This window comes from Leptopilina boulardi, unplaced genomic scaffold (assembly GCF_019393585.1).
Source record: "Leptopilina boulardi isolate dan_hultmark-lab unplaced genomic scaffold, ZJU_Lbou_2.1 LbouV2_208, whole genome shotgun sequence".
Lineage (NCBI taxonomy): Eukaryota > Metazoa > Arthropoda > Insecta > Hymenoptera > Figitidae > Leptopilina > Leptopilina boulardi.
This window is the reverse complement of record NW_026137761.1, coordinates 2,401,191-2,428,408: the sequence shown is the minus strand read 5'-3', so window position 1 is coordinate 2,428,408 and position 27,218 is coordinate 2,401,191. Positions and strand designations below refer to the sequence as shown.

At 25.9% G+C, this 27,218-nt stretch overlaps 3 protein-coding genes across 13 annotated transcripts; 1 reads left to right on the top strand and 2 right to left on the bottom strand.

Moving 5' to 3' along the window:
* Positions 1 to 756: 756 nt before the first annotated feature.
* On the bottom strand, positions 757 to 6,462 carry LOC127278565 (neuroguidin). 2 transcript variants are annotated; one of them, XM_051300341.1, is made up of 4 exons: positions 6,305 to 6,462; positions 4,909 to 5,431; positions 4,475 to 4,822; positions 757 to 4,400 (listed from the first exon to the last, which is right to left on the bottom strand). In XM_051300341.1, the coding sequence occupies exons 1-4, from the start codon at positions 6,311 to 6,313 to the stop codon at positions 4,375 to 4,377; spliced, it is 906 nt and encodes a 301-aa protein (XP_051156298.1). In that variant the 5' UTR covers positions 6,314 to 6,462; the 3' UTR covers positions 757 to 4,374. The 2 variants fall into 2 exon arrangements, with proteins under 2 accessions (XP_051156298.1, XP_051156297.1); XM_051300340.1 differs by lacking the exon at positions 6,305 to 6,462 and adding an exon at positions 5,617 to 6,141.
* A 175-nt stretch (positions 6,463 to 6,637) lies between these two features.
* On the top strand, positions 6,638 to 10,360 carry LOC127278566 (metallo-beta-lactamase domain-containing protein 1). Its single transcript, XM_051300342.1, has 5 exons — positions 6,638 to 6,805; positions 7,809 to 7,987; positions 8,298 to 8,459; positions 9,610 to 9,720; positions 9,801 to 10,360. Exons 2-5 carry the CDS (start codon positions 7,840 to 7,842, stop codon positions 9,998 to 10,000), a joined length of 621 nt encoding a protein of 206 aa, XP_051156299.1. The 5' UTR covers positions 6,638 to 6,805; positions 7,809 to 7,839; the 3' UTR covers positions 10,001 to 10,360.
* LOC127278563 (sodium/hydrogen exchanger 7) lies at positions 10,174 to 27,086 on the bottom strand. 10 transcript variants are annotated; one of them, XM_051300329.1, is made up of 14 exons: positions 26,614 to 27,086; positions 25,186 to 25,412; positions 24,885 to 24,962; positions 24,733 to 24,809; positions 24,292 to 24,501; positions 23,964 to 24,208; positions 23,685 to 23,887; positions 23,312 to 23,577; positions 23,186 to 23,237; positions 21,868 to 21,894; positions 20,950 to 21,006; positions 19,492 to 19,695; positions 18,728 to 18,817; positions 10,174 to 11,437 (listed from the first exon to the last, which is right to left on the bottom strand). In XM_051300329.1, exons 1-14 carry the CDS (start codon positions 26,849 to 26,851, stop codon positions 11,348 to 11,350), a joined length of 2,064 nt encoding a protein of 687 aa, XP_051156286.1. In that variant the 5' UTR covers positions 26,852 to 27,086; the 3' UTR covers positions 10,174 to 11,347. The 10 variants fall into 10 exon arrangements, with proteins under 10 accessions (XP_051156286.1, XP_051156288.1, XP_051156290.1 ...); XM_051300331.1 differs by having other exon boundaries at positions 19,492 to 19,680; XM_051300333.1 differs by having other exon boundaries at positions 10,174 to 12,443; positions 26,614 to 27,085.
* Between the last annotated feature and the right edge of the window lie 132 nt (positions 27,087 to 27,218).

Below are 27,218 nucleotides of genomic sequence, written 5' to 3'. Positions count from 1 at the left end.
TTAACCTATATAAAGTTCAAATATTTTACTGAAATCTATCATTTATATCATTTTTTTGAATTTTTTAAAAAAATTGTTTTTTTAAGTATTTTTTGAAATAAATTTTTTCTATGTAGAAATTTTAATTAATTCTTGTCAAAATTGTATTCCTATGACATTAAAACAAATGGACTGATGTATACATATAAAGTTTACGCGTTTTACCAATAATTATAAACTTGATCAATATTTTTATTTCTAACAAAAAAATGAAATTTTTAATTTTTTTAAAACTAATAATATAAGTGTTTATCATGATGAGGAAGCTGTTGTCTTGTTAGTCTATAAAAAAATGTGCAAAAAACATGCCTCTCTTTTTAAATCGATATCCTAACAATTAATGAAATTAAAGTCAGAAAATTAGTGAGAAACTTATTAAATTATACATAAAATGATAACAATATTTAAGTATTTTTTCATGAACAAAGATTGAATTATCGTGTGAGAAAGATCAACTAAATTTCTGCTTTTTGCAAATTTTTATTATTTCTATTTTATATGAGGTTATGTTCAGGGAAAGACTTGAAATACAGGGTGATTTTTATGTTCCGGACCCCCTAAAATTTTGTAGGGTGTCCGGAACATAAAAATCACCCTGTATAATAAAGCTTGCATTGAGAAAACTTGGAACTTCCTCTTAAAAAGCATAGTCGCGCAAAGTTTAAAATTACTTTTCAAAAAGCTTATAATATGACTATAATTGAAAAGAATTGGAAGCACATTAAAACATTTTTATTCAGTCAGTAAGAAGCATTCTACACAATAATGATAAGAATGTAATAATAATAATAATAGATAAGAATAGATAATTACAATAATAATCATTCAGTATAACCATTTGCATCATGCGGGTAAACTCTTTCATTCGTCGACTTATCGTACTGTATAAACGATTAAAAACTCACCAATCAACCAAGTACGATACACTCGTTAGACTATGAATGTAGTCAATAAATTATTCCTATTTGTCTTGCTGCAAAGATCTCATCTTACAGCAGAGTTAACTGAGTTTTGTAGTAGAACTATTTTTTTATTTTCTTCGGGATTATGTTTACACCGTCATTAGTATCTTTTTTTTTATTAAATTGTTGTACCTATAGTTCATTTTTGCCTATTTCGGCAAACACTAACAACCTAAGGCAAATGTATTGTTACGTACGGATAAATGCATCATCTTTATTTATGTATATGTTTATTATTTAATAAATATACAAGTGTTAAAAAACTGAAAACCAACTGTAAAAATTGTACTTCGATGTAGATATATAAAAACTTGTGAGCAAACTCCTATTACATATCTTACTATGTAAAACAGTGTAAACATAATCATATTGGCTTTTTATTTTTTTTTTATTACAATAAATCCGTATTCTATTGTTTTGAGGTAGTGTACTTTAATGTAATCCTATTATTTTTTCTTCCTGCTATATATTGTGTGCGGATATGTGTCTGGTTGAATTATTCACTCCTGAACCCTTTGCCACAAGTCCAAAAAGTTAAAAATTTATCGACAAAGAAATAAAACCATCGAAATCGATAAATACGTATTGCATATTATATACAATACGCATTACGAATATGAGCAACAAACTACTCGATATTTTTAAACGCATCTTTCATCTTCGTCATCATCATCAACACCATTTTTTTTTTTTTTTTTTTAAATAATCGATTGTTTTTTTTCTTATTGCATAAAATATTTTCACTCCCATACATTTCACTTTTTAATTTTGGAACCCTGTCCATTGGGAATTTTAATTTGGACTCATAGTGATCTCATTGTCAGGCGTGTTTTTATTTATCATCGAAGAGCGAGGCGAAAACGTCCAACATACGCGAGAAACTTTGGCACCTCTTTCTCTTTCTCTCTCTTTCTCTCTTTCTCGTTAAATCTGTTTAATTCAACTAACTAATAATACTTATCATTAATAGTAACTATTTATTAATAAACTAACATTTCCCTATCATTCTATATCAGTGACTATAATCATTTGCGTCTGCAAGCAACTTTGTGTTTTAAACAAAAACAGCATCCACTCATGCCAAACTTTCTCCGGTGTTCTGACTTAATTGACACCCCGCAATCTCGATTGATTCAACTGCTGATGATGATAGTCTTGCCAGCACTTTTACAAATAATGCCCAGCAATTGTGCTATTTTGTAAATTTTTTTTTTTTTTTAACTATTACTTCAAGAATAATTTATCACATTTTTTTAATCTTTGTCACAGATCAGCAAGAAAGGGACTCATGTAACGTTATGCCCAACCGTCTGGCTCAAACGACGAACGCCTTATGTAAAAAATATAACTATGGATGATCGAGCCACCAGTCGGCAAATAACAAACGTCTCACTGAAGCTATTTACGAATCACTCCCTAAGAAATTTCGTTTAATTCAATTTCACGACAATTTTCTTTGTCCGAGTCTCAACAAAAACAATTACTCTTCACTTCCAACACTTTCTTAAAGTTTACTTAACGCATCCACGACAAATTTATTCAAAAATTAAATTGAAAACACTTTAAATAATAAAAAATTATGATAATAATTTTCACATTCGTATTCTATTTATACGTAATTTAAAGTAACTAAGAATTACGAATTAACCGTTTAAGATCTTATAAAAAATGAATCAAGTTAATATAAAATTATTTTTTCATTTAAATAAAATCAAAATCAAAGATTTTTGAAAAAAAATTATTTTTATAATGCTTACCTTACTGTAAGAAAGCATAATAAATTTATTAAAATCTTCTAATTGAAAAATTTTATAGATACACATAAAAAATGCTCGTAAAAAGAAAAAACAGTTTTATCAATTTCCAGTATTAACTTTTAAGAGACTACTGTAGATTAAAACTATCTCTAAATAAAAAAAAACACTAATAAAGCTATAATATAATTCATTTAATAGAACAAATTTGATAAATAAATTTATTTTAATATTTTGTACTTCCTATTCATAACTCTATAAAACAAAACAATTCCAAACGTCAACTAAATACTATAACATATGTATAATATATATATATATAAAAACCGTTTCCATTAAAAGGAAATAAATGTTGTAAGTGAAGAGATGTTTTCGATAAATACCCGGAGGGTTATAAAAACTGAATCATGTTTCATTTTTTTTGCCTGTAATTCCAAAAGACATCCGAAAAAGTTTTTTTTTATAATTACCGAAAAAATTCGCCAACAAAAACATCGGGAATGATAATCGCGTTTTAATCTTCGCCCTATAAATTTGTACTCTTACGTTACATGCTCCCTCTCTCTCTCTTTTTTAAGAACTCAAAGTCAGTGAATAAAAAAAGAATTTGAGAAAATCTTCACATCAATTTTGAATTTTGACACATTCACGTTATCATTTTAGTTACTATGAATATAAGCTTTTTTCCACGATTAAACTGAAAATTCAAATAATAATCAACACACTGCACAAATATTAAAACAAAAGAAACTTAACACTAGTTCCAACGGAACCACAGTGAAATCTAATAGCCTCAACATTTTACCAGGGGGAAAACACGAACAAAACATACACGTAATGATCGAACTAGTAACTACGTTCCTATCCTAAAATAGCGAGAAAATCCGAAGACATGTCGATTCCGAAATTTGTGTAGAGAAATTTCTTCAATTTTAACTCTTCCATGTGCCAAAAAAGTTTCATTAACTTGCGTTAATAATCAGCAAATTTTGCTCATACATACATATCTTCAGATTTTTACGCTCTTATAACAATTAATTTAGTATCATTGCTCCTGTTGCGTTTTTTTTTTCTTTTTTTCTTTTTTTTTTTTGCTTTTTTTTTGTTTTCTGTCTATAGTCGAAAATTATTTCGAAGCAGAAGAGACTTCTGCATCGAAAACTTCGACATACGTTTTACAATTTCTTAATATGGAACCGGAGTATGTTGTTTAGTTTACGCATAAATATTTGATAAGTATAAAGTAAATTCTTTGATAGTGCAATTTGTCCTTTGGAACGGATGTCTTGAGTGATCCGTCCCGACGAAACAGACGGCTTCCAGAGTTTAAAAATGTTGTCCGACAACAGTTAAAGATTAAAACCATTAGTAACTATAATTATCAAGTATGCGACCATTACGATGTCTTATATCATTATAAATTACCATTGCGGTGTTTCACGTTTTTTTTTTTTTTTTCATCGATTTCTTTTGCTTATCGTTAAGTTTTAATCGTTAATTAATTAGCGTAACTTAGTAACGAGAGTATTATTGGCATTTTGGGACTGCCAAGAGGAGATGAAGTAAGTTTTTAGCGCTTTACCTGCTTTTTTTTACTCATACTCTTGCGGACGAGTTGATTAATGGCGTCGTTTCTTTCTGAAACCTGAAACAGATGTAAAAAAAAGTATTTAGAAACTAAAAATGAAAATCAAGAACATTTTAAAAAAAATGACTTACTCTTTTTTGCCTTTCCTTTGGGATCTTTTCTTTTTTTGGACAAAAGAGAAGATGATCCTCCAAAATTGGTGATGTCTGTTCCCAAAGTTCCAATAGTGGTAAGTTGGCGACGGCGATGTTTTTCCTCTTTAGTAACTGGCAAACGAGTCATGTAGTTTTCCTCGTATTCGATCTTTCTCTTATTTTCTCGACCCATAATCACCTGCTTTTCACTGATATCGTGCATGTCTTCTGTTGGAGCGCCCAAATATTCCTCTTTCAATTCCTGAAGTACCGCTCCGGAAAACGCACGCCTGCGTGCCCTTTCTCCCGCTTTACGCATCTTTTCTGCATTTGTCTCATCTCCATCTGTAAGAATAAATAATAATAAACTATATAATATAGAAAATACCAATTGAATGGTTTCAATTAAACAGTCCAATTAAAATACTGACCGTAAGGAACGGCAGCTAGTTTTGGTGGCACATAGACTCCAGATTTTTTCGGCTTGGCGACATCTTCCTCTGGCTCACTGTCTGAATCATCTGAACTTCCGTCAATTTTTCCAATGAGAGCGTCAGGATTTGCTTTGAAATTGCTTGGATCGCTGCTGCTTGCAGTTCCAGTCACTGCAGTTTTCACCAGTTTATCTATTTGATATTTAAGTTTATGATTAATCGGCCTGATTCTTTCTAAAACTGTTCGAATTTCAATCAAACGATCTATTGATGGATCCTCCTCGATTTTCTCTCCGGAGCACTTTCTCAGAACAACATAAGTTAAATTGATAAGGTAGGAAAGCAGTGAATAGTACTTCATCTCTAAGAAACTAAGACCCTTGTCTGTTGAAATTTCTCCTTTCTTCACACGATCCAACATGTTGTCGACAACCTGATTCACCAGCAGGACACTTGCATTCATCTCCCCCAAGAGGCGAAATGCCTGGGGCAAATCCCTCTGCTCCATCTCGTCGACTGCCTGCAATTTCATAAATTTACATCATTTAATTAACTAACAATTAATTTTCATTTATTAATTCCTTATTTTTTAAATATAAATAAATATCAATTTAAATATTGAAAAATATTTTTTTTTCTCTTTAAAATAATTTATCTAACATTATTCAAGTGAAATTTTCTATTGTTTTGATCGTATAATCTAACCTCTAACATTAGAAAATTTTCTAGTCTCATAAAATTTTCAAGTTCCAACACTTCTTGAAATTTTTGACGTAATAAAAAATGTCCTCTCTTTTCTCGATACCATATCCCACAATAAATTTTTTCGCAATTAAACTTTTTCTCTTTTAAAGTTTTTCAAATTGAATTTTATTGTAAACAACACGAAAAGTGCCGCAACGTGGTTTACGTGATACGAAATAGTCGCGACAATTTTAGATGAAAATGTTGCAAGTCAAACTTTTATTATCGGAACTTATCGTTTCGACGGCGAAAAATGCGAATAGGAGTGAAAGCCTTTGGGGGAGAAAAATCTATAGGGGTGCATATATCATTTTTCGAGGTTTTATAAACTTTTCGAATAAAGAATTTCTCTTGTTAAATACTTAAAGTTCTTTAAAATTCATTCGTAAAATCATATTTTGATTCACAATTTTCTTATTATTCACGTGGAAAATTTACACAAGTTTATAACTTTTTAGAAAAATGTCCGCCTCCAAACTCTCGGGGAAAAAAGCGCAATAATCTGCTGCCATCTTTCCTATTTACTAATGGATGACAGCGAAAAAAAAACAATCAAAAGTTGCCCGATTGAACTCGCGAAAAAATGCAGCCGTTTAGGTCTCCACGAATGAAACTGACAATTATAATATACTCAAAAGATTGTACTCACTTGCACCATTATTCTGAAACAAAAATTAAGGCAACAAACACATATTTAAACAACAAAACTTGCAATTAAACAGGCCCCCACGTGGGAGGATATTTTCCTTTTCAGGGTATATTTTTTCGCTTGGGGAACACTGGTCAAGCGAGTAACTGCTGAATTTCGTTCATATTTCTTACTAAAAAAATATATTTTATTATGTCAAATGATAAATAATAATATTAAAGTTTTATTTATATACATTCATAAACTATCTTTTTTTTTAATATTTCTATTTTTTTCTTTACAATAATTAATCTTTTGACTTCCGGTTTCAGAAAATAATCTAAAAATGGCGTTTGATATGAAAAATGTTGATTTTCGAACATAACCTCTCTAGTCGTACAGTGCATAATAATCACAGCTCACAGCTGTCATAAAATATTGTTTCTTAATCATTTACCAGAACAAGTACATCATAAATACAGTTTATCAGTATAAAATTGAGAAAATAATATTCACATAAAGGTATGAGAAAATAATTTAAAATCATTTAAATAAAATTATATTTGTAGTAAAAAGATGAACGTTGATCAACAAGACAGTTTTTGATGGACTATTTTTATAATTTTAATTTTTTCTTTTTTATATCTGTCAAACGGTATTTTTAATTTTCTTGAAATTTAAGAAGAAATATTCTAAATTTAGATATATTGAGAAATATTGTAATGGTTAAGAACTAAGAGAATATTTTTGAAAATTTATCACCAATCTTTGGAATGTAAAATATGAAAAACTTTAACTGTTTTATATATACCTAATACACATTTTTTATGTATAATAAATCTGATAAAATATTGATTAAAATTTACAAATTAAAAATTCATATTACTTTTTCTTATAATACATATATTATTTTTGTTCTTAAAATTATTATAAACATAATTCTTTTGTATTTATTTAGTTATACAGATTTTCTTATCACAATTTATAATCGCTTATGAATAATTTGTTTATTATTCAAGAAAGAGTTGATAATGTTGCAGATGTTAAATTTAATTTGTATTATGTACTTTGAGTCACATAAAAAGATAAAAAAAAAAACACACCCACACTTCTAGAAATAATCTCATCTATTTTGTTTGTAAGTGATTCAGAGAAAAAGTTAAATAAGTCTTTTTTCAATCACATGACAGTGACTTAGATTTTTTACTAATTTCACTGAATACGTAATAACTAAGTCGCTGACCAATTAATCATTTTAAATTGAATATTTTGTCTTCTGTCAAATTTTTTAATGTAGGTAAATTATATATGCATGTGCATATTTTTAAGATGTGCGTATAATTTATACTAAATATAATTTATGAAAATGAATTATTTTATGATAAACAATTTTTAAATCATTGATGAAAATCTTATTTTTGTATTTTGTACTCGTATAACGCAACTGATTTCTGGATTTCATGTTCATATGTTTCAAAAATATACCTCTTAGAAGTAATTTACATTAGTTATGTATTATTTTTAGGTCGGTTGATTATCTTCATTAAAATTCAATAATGTGTGAAGTAATCGTATTATTCGACGGATATTCCAAATACGAGGATGACGTAATGGAAGCCAACTGCAGTTGTACATTAATTAAGGGACCAAAAACAATAATTGTCGATACAATGACTGCCTGGGACAAAGACCGATTAATTGAAGGTATATTTAAAGATATTTATAACTGCAATAATTGTTATATTTCATAGGTCAATTTTAAGTAATAATCCTTTTAATTCAGTTTTAAATCCTTTAAATAGTTAATTTTATTTGATTCTCAAATGAATTTTTGCTTTGAACATAAGATAATTAAAAAAAATTGAACACGATAAATATTATTTTAGTTTTTTTAACATAGATTTGCTTACCGCAATATTTTGAAAACAATGTAAAAAAGTTTAAATATTATATATTAAACTTTTTAGTATATTTTCATTAAAAAATGTTGACTACTGTAAAAAATGTTTTTTAGCTTTGGCACAAAATGGTGTACAACCAGAAGAAATAGACTGCGTCGTTTGTACTCATGGTCACGCTGATCATATTGGAAACAACAATTTATTTACTAATGCAGAGCATATTGTTGGTTGCTCCGTTCATCGGCGGACAAAATTTTATAAAGATCTCAGAAAAGGTAACTTATGCTGAAACTCAAATTCTCCAATTTTTATTAATAATTTGAATTATTTTCAATATCATTACACAATTAATGAGAAAACTATTTTTTTTGTTCAAATAAAAACAACATTTTTTCATTCTTTTTGCAAAAAATCAGATTTACATATGAAAAAACGTCGATGAAGTATACAACATTCAACGATTAAAAATAAAAAATATTTTTCACGCGAAAAATAATAAAATTTTTTGCTTACAAATTTTTGTTCTAAAAATTTATTAATTGAGAAAGGTTGCAAAATTTTTTTAAATAAAAAATTATAATAATTTGTATAGACAAATAATTTTTCTTCTAATTCGTTGATCATAAACATTGTGAACTTAACCGGCGTCTCAAAAATGTTTTTCTAACTATCTAGTTAATTATATTATTAACATTGTTTTAATACAGTTCTTTTGCTTAAAATAAATTAAATTAAAATTATTAAATTTTTTTTCTTTTAAAATCTATTACACAAGTATAAAAAAAAACTTCTTTTCATGAATGAGAAATACCTTAAACTGTAAAACAATAGTTTTTAAAATTCTAACAAATCGATATTATAAAATTTATTCCCTAAGTGTTAAATAATTTTTTAATTTACATTTTAATAAGTTTTTTAGATCTTTGAATGTTAGTCCCATTGAAAAATGTTAATTATTTACAGAGTAATTTACAAACTAAAAATAATTGAATTTTTCTCAAATTACGTATTGAAAAATTAATAAACCCGCTTCATTCAGATCTCATTCTTCTCCTTATTATTATATTATTTCTTCCATTTTAAGATTTTCTTCATTCATACAAAAAAAAAATTGTGGCCTCAAATTTTCTAGGAATATTTTAATAAATATTTTTAATTATTTTTACTGACATTTAATTTTTTTTTAAGAAAATTTGAATAGTTTAATATAATAATAATCATAATAATTTTATGTAATTTTAGAAACGTTGAAAATTTCAGGAATTTATAAATTTATAAAAATTCAGATTTTGAAAGAATAAATTAAAATATTAAAATTCACTTACGTGTAACTAATGTAGAGTTCTTCTAGATTACTTTGATAATAAATCATAATAAACTTTTTAAAAAATTAAAATTTTTTAAATATATTTTTCTGTCTAACAGAAGATTATCATCCCTGTGAAGGAGTAAAAATTACAGCAACTCCTGGACACACTGGAGAGGATGTAACGGTATTAGTCAACACAAAAAATAATGGACGTGTTGCAATAACAGGTTTATAAATTTTCATTTTTAATTTTCGTCATTAAATGTATAAGGGATATTTGAAAGAATAAATAAAAATGTGTTTTCAGGAGATCTATTTGAAAAAGAAGAAGATATCGCGGATCCTTCAATTTGGAAAGAACAATGTGCTTCAGAATATCTCCAGAACCTGCAGGCAAAAATGCGTTGGTTAATAATAAATACGTCGGACTTTATTGTTCCTGGACACGGTCCAATGTTTCGTGTAACGGAATCTATGAAAAAGCTAGTCGAGTGTCCAGGTGTGTAAGAGACATGTAAACAAAGGAACAAATATCTTTATTTTTTATATGAATTTAAATCAAATTTATTCAGTCTTTTCTAAAAATTTTACGGTTTGACTGAATTGCACAAGGGTACGAATGATACTTAAATTTTATATTTAAAAAAAATATATATATATATAATATATAAATGCAAATATATTTACAAAGATTTTTATTAAACACTGCATCGATTATCGTGTATCACAATATTATTGCTAATTTATGATTACAGTATATTATTTGTATATATTAGTTCATGTATCTATGTATATGACAAAAACATTCGCTGCAAGGAGTACAAACTCCTTTTGGCATTATAATAAAAAAAATTAATTTATAAGTTATTTTACAACGAATCATCATTTTTACTTATGAAATAATATGAGGTCCTTAAAATCCCTTTCTATAGTGGAATACATATTTTGATAATTCAAATGCATATTATTATGATTGAATAACAGTTGCATAAGACAATCACAGCCAAAATTGAAACAGAAAATGTTAATTTACGGCAAAAGAAAGACTTGACTTGTGATGTTAAATTCTCAAAGAAGCAAAATAAATAAATGCGAGGAGTACATGTATGTTTTAAGTATTTATAAGTTGAATAATGTTCTTCTCACATTATAGCACACAAATTCAAATACATCAATTTTATAGTTAAAAATGTGAATAGTTTTTAAAAATTCCAAATACGTGATTTAGAAAACCAGTTTAAACAAATATTAAACTTGCATTTGCAACAGTCATTGTCAAATATGAAAGACAAAATATTAAAACAAGCAAAAGTAATTGTTTAAATTTATTTTACGCCCCTTGTTTCTTTTATTGTTTGTAAAATTTTGTTTATATAAGAAAAACCAAATAAACCTGATGAGAATAAAGATTGTCGAAACATGTAGTCTAAATAAAAAAATTCTTTTAAAACCTGAACAAAAGAAAAGTTTTCTTTTTGAAAACATCGTGAAATTGATAAGAAACACAACTCGCAGCAATTATAACTGTTTGAATTTGCAAATTTTATATAAGCGATTAAAGAATTCCTTAAAAATATGTATTGCTATTAAATTGTACTGTCATGGTTTTATCGACTTTCAATCTTTTTTGTTGTAGTAGAATATACACTGTGTAAATTGGTAAAATTTTAAAAATCTTATATTCATTGGCGAATGTCGCAGTTAACAAAATCAAAATTTAAGATAAATTTATAAGTGAACGGTCGAAACAAATAATATATCATACACTTGTTTTAATATCTAGCATTCTAAACTTAATTTTAAAAGAATATACATTGAATATTTTTTTTTTTTTTGAAAGATGATTATCAATAATTATAAGTGTCTGCCAATGAAACCTGGCAGGACGACGCGTGTATGTAGTTGTAGTGGTCCCAGACCAACTTCTCCTGTCACAGTTTCCAGCTGTTCCATGAATTATTAAATATGTAAAGAACCTACTTTATTAATGAATAATCATTTATATACACATAAGGTTCAAAACAAAAATATCTTTTAAGAATTGAACATAATGTTTTTCAAAATTATATGCAGACTATTTTGAAAAATTAGAATGTTATTCAAAAAATATTTTTTCTTTTAATTTAATATCTAGAATTTATTTGAAGTGAATTATCATTTGATCGAATTTTTCTATGCCAATAATTAAATTTATAATACTTATTATAATTGTGTTTCTTCTTAAAAATCAAATGATTAGATTATCATTTAATCTAATCTTCATCTTTATACTCTTTATTATTTATTTGTCCAAGTAGATTTCAATTTAGTTTAAATCTTATTTAAAATATACGAATGAATTCATAGTTTTTAAATTTTTTGCATGAAAACTTTTAAAAACTGTTATTTTCAAAATAACCTGCATTTACAAAGAAAATAAGAAAAACAATATAATGCATTAAATAAATTAAATATTAATATAATTATAAATTTTTCACTAAAACTAATAAAAACATTGTTCCAAAGTAGATATATGTACCGTATTTATCGCAACTACGCTTGGATATATATTTTTTTTAATACTGATCCATCTACCTGATTTAAGTCTGCTTGCTTGACACGAAACTAATTAAATGCTGTACATTAAAAAAAATACGTGATAACAAACTAACGATATTCTGAAAAGAAACTATTATATAAATCATGCGTCATCTTTTTTCTCTAATATTTATCTTATAACTGTATGCATTTGATTGTTCAAAATAAAAGCAAGCAACAAATAATAAGTGTACAAAATACAGAGGTAATTTAATGGTACATATATAAAAATCAAATAAAATTGAATAGGTTGTCACTCTTGTAATTATTGTAGACAAACACTAAAACACAAAACGAAGTATAATTCTGATAAAAAAGAACAAAAGCCCGCTTTCTATTATACATTTTCTTTTCTGCTACTCCATACTTCTGTCTGTGAAGAAATAAGACATAAACATAAAGAAAAATTCACAACATTAAAAATAAAAAACAATTCTACACCGTTCCTCAAATATTAATTTAAAAAACTAAATCTTAATTCAATAGTAAAATTTGTACTTATCGTGTTTACAAAATAGAAATTATTATATACATATTATTTCTCTAGAGATGCAAAATGATACGTAATAATGATTATAAACTTACAAGAATTTGAGAATGTAGAATCGCTTTACATAAATTACACATAATAACATAAATAAACAAAATTTTCTTAAAAAATGAAATAAGAAAGCAAGAGGAAAAAGTTTAGAAAATTATGAGGGCAACAGATTGCTATAAAAAAATACAATACCGCATCAAGCCAAAAAAAAAAGAATTCGCAAAAGCAAATGTGTAATATTCGCATGTTTATAACTAAAAAAGTTATATTAAACTTGAAAATTATATGGAATTACAAAAATTAATGAAAATTAAATGTAAAATATATATTTTTAAAAAAAGAATTCTAAAAAGAAAAGATTTAACTATATATTATAAAACAGACAATTTTTTACTTGTATGTACTTGCTCTAAATAAATGTATATAAAACAAAATTATACGAAAATAAAAAAAGATTATTAAATTTTCAATAACTACTTTACAAATTCTGAAAATCTTTTTCATTATTTTATTATCGTTAATAATGGTCTTTTAAAAAGTCTCTTTGCTAACAATAGTTGTTACTTTTGATGTCTCAGCATAAATAGTGATAAAAGAAAAATTTAATATAAGAATTAAAGTGATCGAGTCATACACCAAAAAGGTTTTTTTTAAAAAAAACTTCTCAAACGTCCCAGTCAAAAATTAAAAGTTATTGTATTTTGGTTTAATACTTTGGTATATTGTTGTTCTATATGAAAGTAAAAAATATTAACTTATTTTTAAAAATTTTGTAATTTGTAACTATCGTCAAAACTTTATGGATTTTAATTTTCAAATAAGCATTTATGGAGGATTTTTCACGTACTTCTCAATTCCCAAAAAATGTACTTTCTCACAAAATTAAACCTAATTTTTCAATTTTAACTTATTTGGTGATTTTATTGAAAAAAATTTATTTTTACTCGAAAACAGGTTTTTTCCAATAAACTATGTAAACATAAAAGTGGGATAACAATGGGCTTTCAAGAAAGTGTAAAAATCTTATTAAAAAAATTGTTGTTTAAATTCCCAAATGGGTTAAAAACTGAAAAATGAGGTTTAATTTTGAAAAAAACGAGGAAAAGTATTTAAGAAAATCCTTCAAAAAACAATTTACCAAAGTATCAAGCCGATACAAGAACTTTTAATTTTTTTCTGGGTCATTATTGTGGAGTAATCCCCCACACAGAAATAAAATGAAATAAGAAATACTAAAAGCTGAACTCTGAAATATTTACTTTGAAAAAATAGCAAAAATAAATTCGTTGCTTATACATAATATTATTAGTCAGTGAATAATGTACAGACTATGATGGAAAGAAAAGTATAATAGTAAGGAAGATGTTTCTTCTATTAAAATTTGTAATTAATCTTAATGTACACGAGCACTCTGCAAAAATCGTACAATGAAACTTGGATTTTAACGCGCCATTTACACCTACACATAATCTAATCATTATTATTATGAAATCAGTACAGATGCTACGCGAGGTAGTATTTTGAATAAACTTGTTAAAAAGACAAATGTTTGTTAATATATAAATAATAATGCTCTTGGCAGTCTGTTCGCAAACTCTCACATGTAGTCGTAAACCTGATTTAAGATCGGATCCTTTTGGCCGCATGCAAAAGCGATTTAATAATAACAATGTATCTCTTTAACAAGATCGTAACACAGTTATGTTATCCTTTCTGGATTATGTCACATTCAACGGAAACAATATATTAGGATTAGAACGGAAACATTGTTTGTTGTAAGTTTCAGTGGTGTTATATTCGCTTCATAATCTTTCAATACGTCTTCAATGTTCCCCTTTAAAAATTGTCTTTCGTGGAAAAAGTTGGAAAAATGAAAAGGCACTTATTAAAACTCATCATTTTTCGAACACAATTCACAATTTTTAAAGGGAAACACACATAAATATACTTGTAAATAATTAATTTTACACAAAACTAAAAATTAAAACAAGCCCTAAAAAGGTTTTAAAATCTCACTTTATTTAGAAAAATAAATCGTGTTTCAAACTAAATTAGTAAAAATTAAAACAAAACTAATGACAAAAGTTATTATATTAATTTGTTAATTGTGGGTATTGTTTATGATTTAATTATTCAAATGTTAATTAATTAAGAAAATATATTGACAAGCGTATGTAAGAAGATATTTAGTCAAGTTTCAAAACGTATTGAAAGATTCATGTTTCTTAAACATAATTAATAAAGTATTATGAGAAGTGAGAAATTGGAAAATTATGCTTAATTATCGCACCTTAAATAAAATAAATATATATATATTTTTTTTAATTTTATCAGCTGCATGAAACAATATCAATCCTACTGTTCATTTCTCTCTATCAATGATTATTATTCTTTGATTTCCATTCAATTGAAATATATTAATCAAAAACGAAGAATTTATTAAAAAAAAATTAGACTCACCAGGACAAAATAGTTTTAGCATTTAATTAAATTCTAATTTAATAATTTTCATTAAATGTTACATAAAATCATTTGCATTTACATTCAATTCTTAAATGTTTATATATTCAAACTTTCTTAATAATTTGTATGTTGTTTACATACTTGTATATTTTAATGATTTTAACTGTTTTTTTAATAAGTTCTGAAAAATTTATGTAATTAAGTATTTTAAATCGGAACTCTTTCTTGTAATAAATTAAATTCATATATTTTGCCCTGGCGATATTCTATTTAATCTTTTTAAAAAATTATCGTTTATAATCGATATAATTGTTAATAATTGTCTATGCGGTCGATAAAAAAAAATTTGATATTAATATTTATCAATACATGTAGGACATTTTATGTGAAATTTTACCTTAAAAATTATTTTTGATTGGAACCATTTTTTCATTTTTTTGAATTCTATATAATATGAAAAATAAAAAAACATATTTCTTTATTTTGATATTTGATTAAAATTATTATGGATAACATGATCTGTTTGAAACTTCACGTCTTTTTTCATTTTTTCTTATATTTTTTGGATAAATAGTAAAAAATAACTTTTTTTATTCATCAATTCATATTTTTAAAAGAAAAATTTTAAAATCTATAATTTTAGTTTGGAAAACATTTACTTTTTAAACTTAATTTCAGTTTCTTGGAGGTTTTCGTCACAGGGACGTTTTTTTATTATTATCTAAACGATGTTAAAGAAAGGGACAGGTGAAATTTCAACTCAATGAAATTAATATTGTTAAGGGGTGTCAATTTATATTCTGTCATTATTTGGGATCTAAAATTACTGTGAAGTATCAAAATTAAAAAAAAAATTTTGACTATTTTAGAAATTTTATTTTTTGAAAATATTAAAAATTTTAAAAATCCATACGATTGATTGTTTAGAATCATGAAAAAAGACTACAAAAAAAATTACCGATAAAAAATAATAAAAATTGTAGAAGTTGAATTTTTAAGGAATATAATTGATCAAATTTAAACTAAATATAATTGGTTTGGTTTAGGGGTAAAAATTTATTTTTATTTTTCCAAAATCCATACGATTGATTGTTCAGAATCATGAAAAAAGTGTATTAAAAAATCAGTAATGAAAAATAATAAAAATTGCGACAAAAGGTTAAATTTTCAGTTTTTGAAAATTTCGAGTTTTATTTAAAAAATTATTAATGAATTAATTGTTTTTCAATTTACCATAGTATATTACAGTTTTAAATATGCAATATTATAAAAAAAAATTGACAAACGTAAACAGCCTTAATTTCAAAAGGTTGAAATTTCAGCTGGCGATCCCTCCCCTTAAATTTAAATTAATCATAATTTTTGTAATTTTCACTAAATTCAATATTAAATGAAAATAAAAATGAATAAAAAATAGATAGGTATTTAAATCTTTATGAAAATTTGATAATAAAATATTAACTACTTGCATTTATTATAGAGATACTCCCAGTAATATTTTATCATAAAATTAAAATAATGTCTTTGTTGTAGCGCGTCCTGTATTTAAAATAAGCACCTTTGCATTTTATCAAGTGCGCGATAAAAAAATATTTCTATCAGTAAATGATGATTACGCTCTGAATAAAGAAACTCTATCTAATCTTTGTCTTTCAATAGCAACCTTTTAATCAATCATTCAAGATCAATGTCTATATAGGTATATATATATATATATACTTTGGTGCGAATCTAGCTTCTGAATAGAAACGATTAAACAATATCTGATTCTACGTTAATACTGACTCCAAATTTACGATTACGTTTTAACCCTTTAAAGCTCAATAATTAAATAATATTGATAAACATTAAAATATAAATTAATATCTGCATTTTTGAAATATTGAAATTTTTAAAATAAATTTTTGTTTCTAATATATATACATATATATTTAGATACAAAAACATAATTTTTTATTATTCAAAAATTGATCGTTAAAGGATTTTTTGCTTCAGTCAATATTATTTGAAAACTTTTTGAAAAATATCAAATTTTAGAAAACGTCGATATCGTGAAGAGAGAAAGAAGTTCTTTTAAAATGCTCCTGCTAAATCTTGTTATAAAGTTCTCAAAGGAATAAATCCATCCAAACCCATGATTCTCAGGTCCTCATCATCATCATTCCTTCTTGTCTAAAAAAACCGATTATCATTGAATGAAAATGCAAATGGATGATAATAATTGTCACAAATAGACGGACCACGAAAGCACAAATAAATGCCAAAGCAAAAATATTCTTCAATAATGAAGCTATATATTATAAATAATATTTTTTTAAAATTTCTTTTCCTGATTGAAATTTCAATAAATTCCCTGTGGTGCACATTAAACATAATTTTCAAAGTGTATTAAGTGTGTTGTTAGTTTTGAGTTACCATGTTATTGATGAGTCACAGATTAATACTTGTAGTTGGAAAGAAATTTTCCAACGTTTTTCTGCTGAATCCCAGATTATAAAAACTTTTTTTCCATTCAAACAGAATATTGAGAGAAATGCAAATATCACAAGCTCTCGTAGTAATTTGTGACACATGCGTTGTGAGCAGCATGAGGAAACATTAGTCCGAAAGGTTGTTTGCTTTAGGAGGTATCGATACACACAAAAAAATCATTACTTTAAAAACAAATGAACATTTTTTAACCGATAAAGACTCCACATTAAAGCTTTGAAAAATCATTAAAAAAAAAAAATCATTCATTTATTCAATCTTACAGACCATACAATTAATATAATAATATTATAATTTGTATTATGGAAGAAACATTATTACAATAATTAAAAATGTGAAATGTTTTTCTTTCTACCGTAAATAAATAAAAAGAAAGATGAAATTTATGATTTATTTAAATAGTTACAAGCAACATAAAATAAAAAAAAAAGTTTTTTCCTTAATTTCGAGATAATAAATGTTTCTAAAATTTATGAATTTTATTCTCCAATTTTGAAAAGAGATTTTTTTAAAATGATTATATTTATTTAACATATTAAGAGTTTAAATGTAATTTAGTAAAAAACAAAAATAGTTGCTTTTCCTTAGTAATTTTTTTGCTTTTAATTACATTTTGTGTGAATCGATCCCAATTTTCTAAAACTATTTATTACATGCAGTTTTCTTGGATTGCAATTTCGTACAAAGGATTATAAAAGTAATTAACAATATGTTAAAACAATTATTACTTATCAATAATAATAAATTATTTTTAACATCATCACAAATATTAATAAATTATAAGCGTAAAGAAAATATTAGAAACATTGACATTACCTTAGTACGAAATGCGAACATTAAAGGTATATAGTAAAGTTATACAATTTGGAAACGTTAAGGTATTAAAATTTTTGTTAAACGAGAACGAACTTAAAGTATTTTTTAACAGTAAAAATGATGAAGAAAAGAGGGGAAAATGTTAGTAAACGTATCAGTACATTAGTCTTTTGATTTGAAAATATATATGTATATATATATATATATGGAAAATCAAAAATTAATTCCTATCTTCGATTTAGATTGAGTATTACATAAGGTTCGTCTCGATTGTTGCCTAAATCCGTATTATTAGGATCATAACATGGATTGACTGTGTAATTCAAATTAGGTTGATGATAACTCACCGGTTGAATACTATTTGTTCTTCGTCTTTCAATCTCTCGATCATCAAGACAGAGATCTGAATCTGAATCCACTCTTCTTCCCAAGTCCTCCTGTTCATCATTTATCAATAATAAAAAATATTAAGATTAAAATTATTCATTTAATAAATCATTTAATTGCAAAAGTAAAATTTCAATGAAATTCTACGTTAATTGTAAGAAAAAAGAAAGGACCATAACAGATATATTGCACGACAATTAATCTTAAATATCTTAAATTAATGAATCTGAGATAATTAAACGATTATAGTCATGTCACAGTAAGCTAAAAAAACAGTTACAAATTTGAAACTAAAAATATTAATTACTTTTCAAGTTATTTGCATTATAACAAATTCATGATTTTTTTTTCATTTAGTTAAAAAAATATTTTATACGTAAAACATTTTTAACGTAAAAAAACAATAAATTTTAAGAAAAAGATTTTTTAAAAAAGAAATCGTAATTTTTTAATTATTTTAATTTAAAAAAATGTACTAACAAATATTTATTTAATAAATATGTACTCCATTGCCAGTACTTTGACATCTTGAAAAAGCGTCAATTGATACCGTAATGAATTTTTGATGGCCTACTAGTGATAAAAAGAAACGTTTATCAAAAAAAGAAAAATTTGAAAGAATAAAAAAACTAAAAAATATTTACACGATTTTTAGTTTGGGAAAAAGAAAATTTTTATAATTTAATTTTCTTTCGATGAGAAGAACAGAAAATAAATTTCATACCTGGGTCATTTGTTGCGTAGTAGTAAGAATCCTAGCTAGTGGACCACAGCAAACTGGTAAAGTTTCAAGAAGCGTAGGACGCGAATGCGTCAATAATGGTTTCATAAAACGGGTATCAAAATTACCCCAAACTCTTGCAAGAAGAGCTTTTTCATTTGGCTTTGACCCAGGCGTTGATGATGGTCCATCCTGCATAGAATTGTACTGTGAAATTTGAACAAGGCAATTTAACTATCCATCCTGTTTACTTCTTCGCCCTCGAGATATTTTTTTTTTTTAATAAAATAATAAATTTTCAGACAACTTAGTAATATGTATCTTCATTTTATATTTATTAATAAATTAAAATTATTATTATTATTAAAACTTTTATGTAAACGTGCTCGAAATTAATTTTTTAGGCAATTGTAATAGAATTTGTTTATGATATATTTAAAACTTAAATATTTTATGCATATATAAAAAGGCTTGTCTCTAATGATTTTCTTTACAGTAGCCGCATGCCTTTAATAATAACAAATAATTGAAAATAAAATTCTTATTCTTTAATGCATTTTCGACAATTATTCTTTATTCTATTAAGATACATCCATTTTATATTTGATAATATTTAAAGCTGCAAAATAATATATCTTACCGACTCAGAGCATACAGAATGGATAACCAAAAAGTAATAAAATCAATACACAAGCTGCACATGCAACAAGCAAAATCATAAAAGCCAACACAAAACTAATATGTTTACGTCAAGAACGAATGTTTTAACTTGACAAAAATATTTCTCTACAAAATTGTTTGTAATTTATAAAAAAAAATTAATTATTTTTCTCTATAGGATAAATTAAACCATTTTACTCATTCAACAAATTCAAATAAAGCAGCAGATGCATAAATTAATTATTCGAATCAAGTATCGTTAAATAAATTTATTATTAGAGAAATATTTTCTTTTGACACATGCACCGAAAGTACAACATTTCTTACCTGTGACGTAAATTTTGTTTAGTCAGTTTACCAACTTCTGATAATAAAGTATAAAATTGAATATTACATTTTTTGTTTACTATTTTTAATACCTTGAATATTATTGTACTTTCGGTATACGTGTATTAGAAAAAATGGTATGTGCAATAAGGGAGGAAAGTGATTCGTACATATTTATTTATAGCAATCAATCATTTTCCTCCCTTAATGCAGAATAAATTATTTTGGGGAAAAGTGTCAAAAATTAACGACATTAATCATTAATAAATAATATAAATGTGAAGATATATAACAATCGATGAAAATAAATGATGCGAATAAAAAAAAACAAATAAAATAAAAATAAGCACGACTGAAGCGTCGTTAGACTTTAACGATCAATTATCCGAGTGCACGAAATCAATTAATGATTAACTGACTCATATAATCACAAGAATTCTATGTGTCACTTTTGAAACTCTTTTGTAAACATACCGGGGGACTTCTCTCCCGTCGCATATCCAGATCGCCAAAGCCACCCTCGCCACCGGACTATTAACAATTATAATTTTTATTTTTACTATCTATATCAATTAATTTCTTTTTTTAAATAAAAAGATACATGCTTTAAACATATTAGTATATAATTATATTTTTCAAAAAACCAATTATGAAAAGATTCATTATTATTTTAATTAATTTATTTTATAAGTAAATATTTTACAAGCAACCTTTTTTCATTTCGAATAGAAGGGAATTTCAAGTTATAAAAAATTGTGATTCAAAATAAAAAATAGTTTTAAATATTTTACACTTTAAAAGTAAATTAAAATAAATTTAAAACTTTAAGTAAAAAGAGATGAGTCATTCTTGAAACAATCATCTTGATCGAGTTGCGTGACTTTTTGAAAAGTGCTATTTAACGCTTTATATAATTTAGTATTGTCTATTTTTAAATAAAGTAATTTTTAAAATAGGTTAAAAAATAGGGCAAATATGTATAATTATTCTAATGTTAAAAATAACATTTTTATTACTTTTTGCAATATACCATTTTCTACTTTATTTTAAAAACTATTTTATTTTACTATGTATATACAAAATATTAAGTAATATAAAGCGTAAAACAACACTTGAAATAAATCTTAAAACAATGTTCAATTTTTGTTTCAGGGAATGAAAAAAATTTGTTTAATTCTGTTTAAATTATTTGGATATTCATAGGTATTTCATTAATTATACTACTCATTATTATATTGATTCTTTGTTTTGAAATTATCCTCTTATATTCGAGATTTCATAATTAATTTTGTTAAACGTGAAAGCTTTTATTATCATTTTATGAACTTTAAATAAAGGAATTGATATTAGTGTATACACATAATTATCAAACTGTCAACAAAACGTACGCACTTCAGTAGTGTCCACGGTATTGTACATCTGGGTGTAAGCGATTAGACAGAAAGGGAAAACGTGTCAAGGTAATTAAACCATCAATTTACATTTTACATGCTCAAGAGTAATAGTCTCAGAATGATAAACAGTCAAAATGGCACATGAACGGGAAACGCATGATTGTCACCAAAAATCTACTTTATTCCCTATAAAATATTTAAATTATCTACATTTACTAGAATTATTATTTGTTATAATTATAATTTTTATTCATAAATTACAAGTTTACGTAATTTTTGAAAAAATAATAATTCTAAAAATTGTGAAAAATAATTTACTCAAATTATCAATATTTAACACAATAATAATTATATGAACATCCATACAAATCTTTGGGAATGATTCAATAATTTTGAAAAACCGATCATTTATAAATAAAAAAAATTAAATTTTGATTGTATGTGTAAAAAGAAATTGTAAATTTATTCGAATTTATGTAGGTATGATCTTAATGTTATAAAAAGCAGAATCATGCGCTCCCCTATAAACATTTAAATAATTATGACGATATTTAAAAATGTCTAATTTGATAAAAACTTAAGAAAACTTTTTCTTGGAGTGAAATTAAAATATCAATAAAAAGGTAAAATAGAGCGTTAGAGGGGGAAAGTATATAAATCAGTAAAGTGATCGCAAACCTGTTGCTGTTTCTGATTACAACAACTATCTAATCCATCTCTAAGACTTGACAAGAAAAAATGAGTCACCAAACTTTAATAAATAACAAGTGTCCATTTCACATAAGAAATAATTATTTTTTACTTATTTGTAAGAAAATAATAGTTCAAATTAAAATAAAATATGAAATTATTTTTTCATTTTTACGATTATTTATAATTGAAACAGTGTAAAATATTGGTTTTTTGTTTTCAGAGCCAAAGCTTTGTTAAATGTATCTATAAATCGAAGCATTAAACAAATTCTCAAAACAGCAAACACAAAGCGAATCATGTCCAAATTCTCATTAACAACTGATTTGCATTATATGTCGGATATTTTAGTCTCATAATCAACTCTTTTTCGTATGCAGAAATTTACTATCTGCTTTTAAACAGACGGACAAAACTTGATTAGAAACTTGCTTTAAATGTAAATGAAGTTGTGTCCTCAATTGATTGTTATATTTTAAAGCTAGAATCGTAACGTATGCGAAAAAAGGAGAGTGACACGCTGTTTTAATATTTCATTAAATACAATTAATTTAGCACCAAACCACTAAAATGTACACACAATAAACTAGAAGCAAAAAAAATTACTATTTTCTCAAAGTACTTACGCTCCTGACGCCATTATGCGATAAACCTTCTACTTCTTCATCTACACCGACTCTATAATAAAAAATTGGATTTATTAATTTAAAAATGTTATTAAACAATTGAAATAATTGACATTGATTACTTACGGTATTTTAAACCAGCTTAAAAATTGTGTTGTTGCTCCACCTTGGAAAATTACCGTCAATATGACGATGAGACTAGTGGTGGTTAGCATAGCTTGTCTGGCTTCTGAAACTGTATTTCTAATTGCCAGAGCGAAACTCATTGCACCGCGTAAACCAGCACAAAACAGCATGTGCTGATAGTTTAATGAAATTTTAGGCTTTCTCGCCAAATTCATTAGGAACGAGAGAGGATAAACATTGACTGCTCGTCCTAACATGGCACAAAACTAATTTCATTTTTTCGTTAAGGATATCGATTACTATTTATCAAAAAGTCATTCAATTTACATATTTAGTTATTTTTCAATAAAAAAAAAAAAATCGAAAAGGATACGAATCCTGCAAAACTGAATCCTGGATCGAATCGGTGTTTCGGGAACGTGAACATCGATACACCAATGTAACTGAATATAAAATTCTCTGCTAAAAAATTGAGTAACTCAAACAACTGTTTTGTCCTTTGACGAGAATCTGGACTGAGATTATTGTAGGTATAATGAGCTTGGCATATACCACAAAATAAAACAGCTACCACACCTGCAAAAAATAATATTTATGAATAACTTATGTGCTTAAAAAAAAAAAAATCTTTTTTAAAAAAACTTCAACTTACCAGTAAGATCTGATGCTTCAGCAATGAGGAAAGTACTATATGACATAAGAACAAATAAAGCCGATTCCAAAAGCGGAAAATCTCGAACTCTTGTAAATTTTGTAAGTAATGCTGTGATGCATCCCATGGTAGCTCCGATAAATAGAGATAAACTAAATATCCCGACGAAATCGCCGAGAGCTCGGAAGAAAGCAAAAGTTTCGAATCCACCCGATACAGATTGTGACCGATAATGCTGTATGGATCTGTAAATAAAAAAAATTATAAATTTACGAAAATGTTCATCGTTAACAGAATTTAAAAAAAATAAATAAAAAAAATCTTTTACCCGCTAAGTACAATGGCAACTGCATCATTCAAAACGCTTTCACCAAATACTAAAGCGTAAAGATTAACGTCGACGTGTAAATCATTAAAGATGGAAATTATTGTCAACGGATCCGTTGGAGAAATTAACGCTCCAAAATAGAGAGTATCCAAAAATGTGAAAGACGTAGACAAATGCGGTATAAGTTGTATAAATCCGTACATCAAAATTCTATAAAAAAAAAAAATTTACAACATTGAAATAAAAAAAAATAAATAAATAAATAACCACGTGCTTAGGAAAGAAAAAAAAAGTAAACAGGAATCGATAAGCGTAATCAATGAATGTTGACCTGTTGATTGAGTAGTTATCATTATTTTCAATATGACCTCTAAATAATAATTGCATCTGTCGATCATACAAGAAAACACGAAATACGGAAGAGAAAAATGTTATTCTTACCCAATAACGAATGACGATATGGTCGTACCAATTAGGGCATACGTTAAAATAGCTCCTAAATTGCGAAAAAAATATTTCTGAAATAAGCAAAAGAAAAATAGAAAATTATGATTGTAGATTAATTTACTTTCGTATAAAAAATAAATTTTTACCCTTTTTAAACTGTAACCTGCGTGGAAGATAATAGGAGGCAGGATTATATTGAAAAATATCTCGGGGTCGAAGGTCGCCTGAAATATTCATATTCTAATATAAAAAAAATATTCATATTAATCAATAATATTATTACACTTTTTTTCACTGCTATCGTTTTAATTACATTAAATTTAAAAAAGAAAACAATTTTTTCTAAACTATAAACCTTAGAAATGTTCTAGAAAAATTAAAAACAAAATAGGATAAAATGATATGCAAATTTTTATTTCAAAACCATTTGTAAAGTAATTCAATTACCTTCAGGTCAATATCATTACCCCGCTTGAAAATTTCACCGCGGAAATTGTAAGCAAACGTTTTATTTTTTATGACGCCTCCGCCTTTATCTTCGGGAAAGTGCAACCATAACGTGTCTGGTGGCACTGTATCATGATAATTATTTGGACTGCTAGGGTCAACATACATAGATAAATTTTTACTATTTGGTTTGAATCCAAATCGGATTATTGCTCCTACTATAAGACCTGTTAAAATTTAAAATAACGAGATTGTTAAATATTAAATACAAGATAAAAAAGACAAAACTTATATTTGGCAATCAAAGACTTTTTAATGGCTAGCATCCAAAAAGAGATTTCACAATTTTTTTTACAATTTCAATACGGAAAAAAAGTTCCTTCTCCTTTGAGAAAATAACATTTACTTTTTTTCAAATAAAATCCTTATTTTCTGGGTCATACTGTAAATGTGGAAAGGTAACAATTTGTTGAATTTTTCAATTCCACGAACAGTAATATAGTTCCAAAAGAAAAAGCTTCAACTATTTTTTTTTGATAAAAAAAAGAATTTATAAAACAAGAAAGAAAGTAAAATCTTTTTAACTATTAGAATATAAAAATTTCGAAATATATTTTTATTTTCACGTAAAATCTTTTCTACAAGAATTTTTTTTATTTGTCCTTATAAAGATAAAACATCTCAATGACAACATTACAGGTACTTTTATCGTTTAAAAAAATTATACCAATGATACGGGTTTTCCTCATTTTTTAAAATTAATATAAATTGTTATATGCACTGAAATAATCATTCAGTTTATAAAGAAAATGTTCTCAATTTCTGTATATCTATATATATTATTTATTCTATTTGTATATTTTATAGACCAAAAGTATTTATGGTTTACGTATACTGAATTTCGTTTGACAAAAAGTAATCACTTAATAAAGTTACTAATTTGAGAGAATAAATACGAACATTGATTTTCTATTATATAAAAATAATTACGAAATTTAATTTTAGATTAATTTAAAAAATATAACACAATATAAAATTAATATTAATTCCGTCTATACAATTATCAACATTACAATTCTTGTGAATTAACATTTTTAAAAACTTTTGCAAATCCTTATTAGCTCATTAACAAACGATTTTTTTAACAAGATTTGAGTATTGTTTCAAATCATATATTTTGCAAAAATTTGCTGAAAATTTTTGAGAACAATTCCATGTGGAAAGTTTTAAATATTCAAATAATATTTAAAACATTACAATTGCTATTCTATAACTGTATTTGTTAATATAATTCTATAATTCAATGGAGAAAATTACGTAAAGAAACTGTGAGTCAATGTTTTACGAAGACAGTTGTCAATTCTTTAAAATCGATTTTTATTATTCTTGTGCAAAATCATGTGTAGCAGACGATATATGTATACTCACCGTAAATGACAGCAAGACCTGTTTCATGAAGGAACCTTAAGCGGCGATGTTTAAATGTCCATATCGTTAATACCGTTAAAATTAATAACATTGTATACAATAAAAGATTTAAACTATCTAATATATGTAGAGCTTGTGCCTTTGCGTCCAATTCAATATCTGATGTCGCTCCATTGCAATATTTTACAAAAATTAGGCACAAGTACCCGAGAAGGAAGAATCGACCTAAGTCTGACATATTTTCTGGCTATTCAATTACAAACTAATAAAATCTTTCAAAGACAATTGTGAGCAATCACAAATGCAAGTGTAACACGCAACATGACACTGGTAGCAAAAATGACATTTCTACGTTGCAATTTGTATTTAGCATTTGCTTTGACATTGTATAATACAAACACACTTGAATCAATCAAATATCACACACTATGCATGTATTAAAGGTGAACGCAGAATAACTTCGCGAAACTTGTTCGCGAACATTGAGTATACGATAGAAAAGGACACAAATATGAAGTCGCATTAAGGTGAATTTTATTGCAGCGGGTTTTATACATATCTTACGTTACATACAGTAGAACGTTCCAAATGTGACAGCAATCAAT

Bases quoted from the DNA above. Each gene is read 5' to 3' on its own strand.
- LOC127278565 (XM_051300340.1), bottom strand. From the start codon at position 5,646: ATGAGACTAGAAAATTTTCTAATGTTAGAG. The intron at 4,823-4,908 runs GTCAGTATTTTA...TTATTCTTACAG, and splicing joins ACTAGCTGCCGTTCCTTACG to ATGGAGATGAGACAAATGCA. The intron at 4,401-4,474 runs GTAAGTCATTTT...CATCTGTTTCAG, and splicing joins CAAAGGAAAGGCAAAAAAGA to GTTTCAGAAAGAAACGACGC.
- LOC127278566 (XM_051300342.1), top strand. From the start codon at position 7,840: ATGTGTGAAGTAATCGTATTATTCGACGGATATTCCAAATACGAGGAT. The intron at 7,988-8,297 runs GTATATTTAAAG...AATGTTTTTTAG, and splicing joins CAAAGACCGATTAATTGAAG to CTTTGGCACAAAATGGTGTA. The intron at 8,460-9,609 runs GTAACTTATGCT...TCTGTCTAACAG, and splicing joins TTATAAAGATCTCAGAAAAG to AAGATTATCATCCCTGTGAA.
- LOC127278563 (XM_051300328.1), bottom strand. From the start codon at position 26,851: ATGTCAGACTTAGGTCGATTCTTCCTTCTCGGGTACTTGTGCCTAATT. The intron at 24,810-24,884 runs GTAAAAATTTAT...TGCTTATTTCAG, and splicing joins CAGGTTACAGTTTAAAAAGG to AAATATTTTTTTCGCAATTT. The intron at 23,888-23,963 runs GTAAGTTGAAGT...TATTTTTTGCAG, and splicing joins TGAAGCATCAGATCTTACTG to GTGTGGTAGCTGTTTTATTT.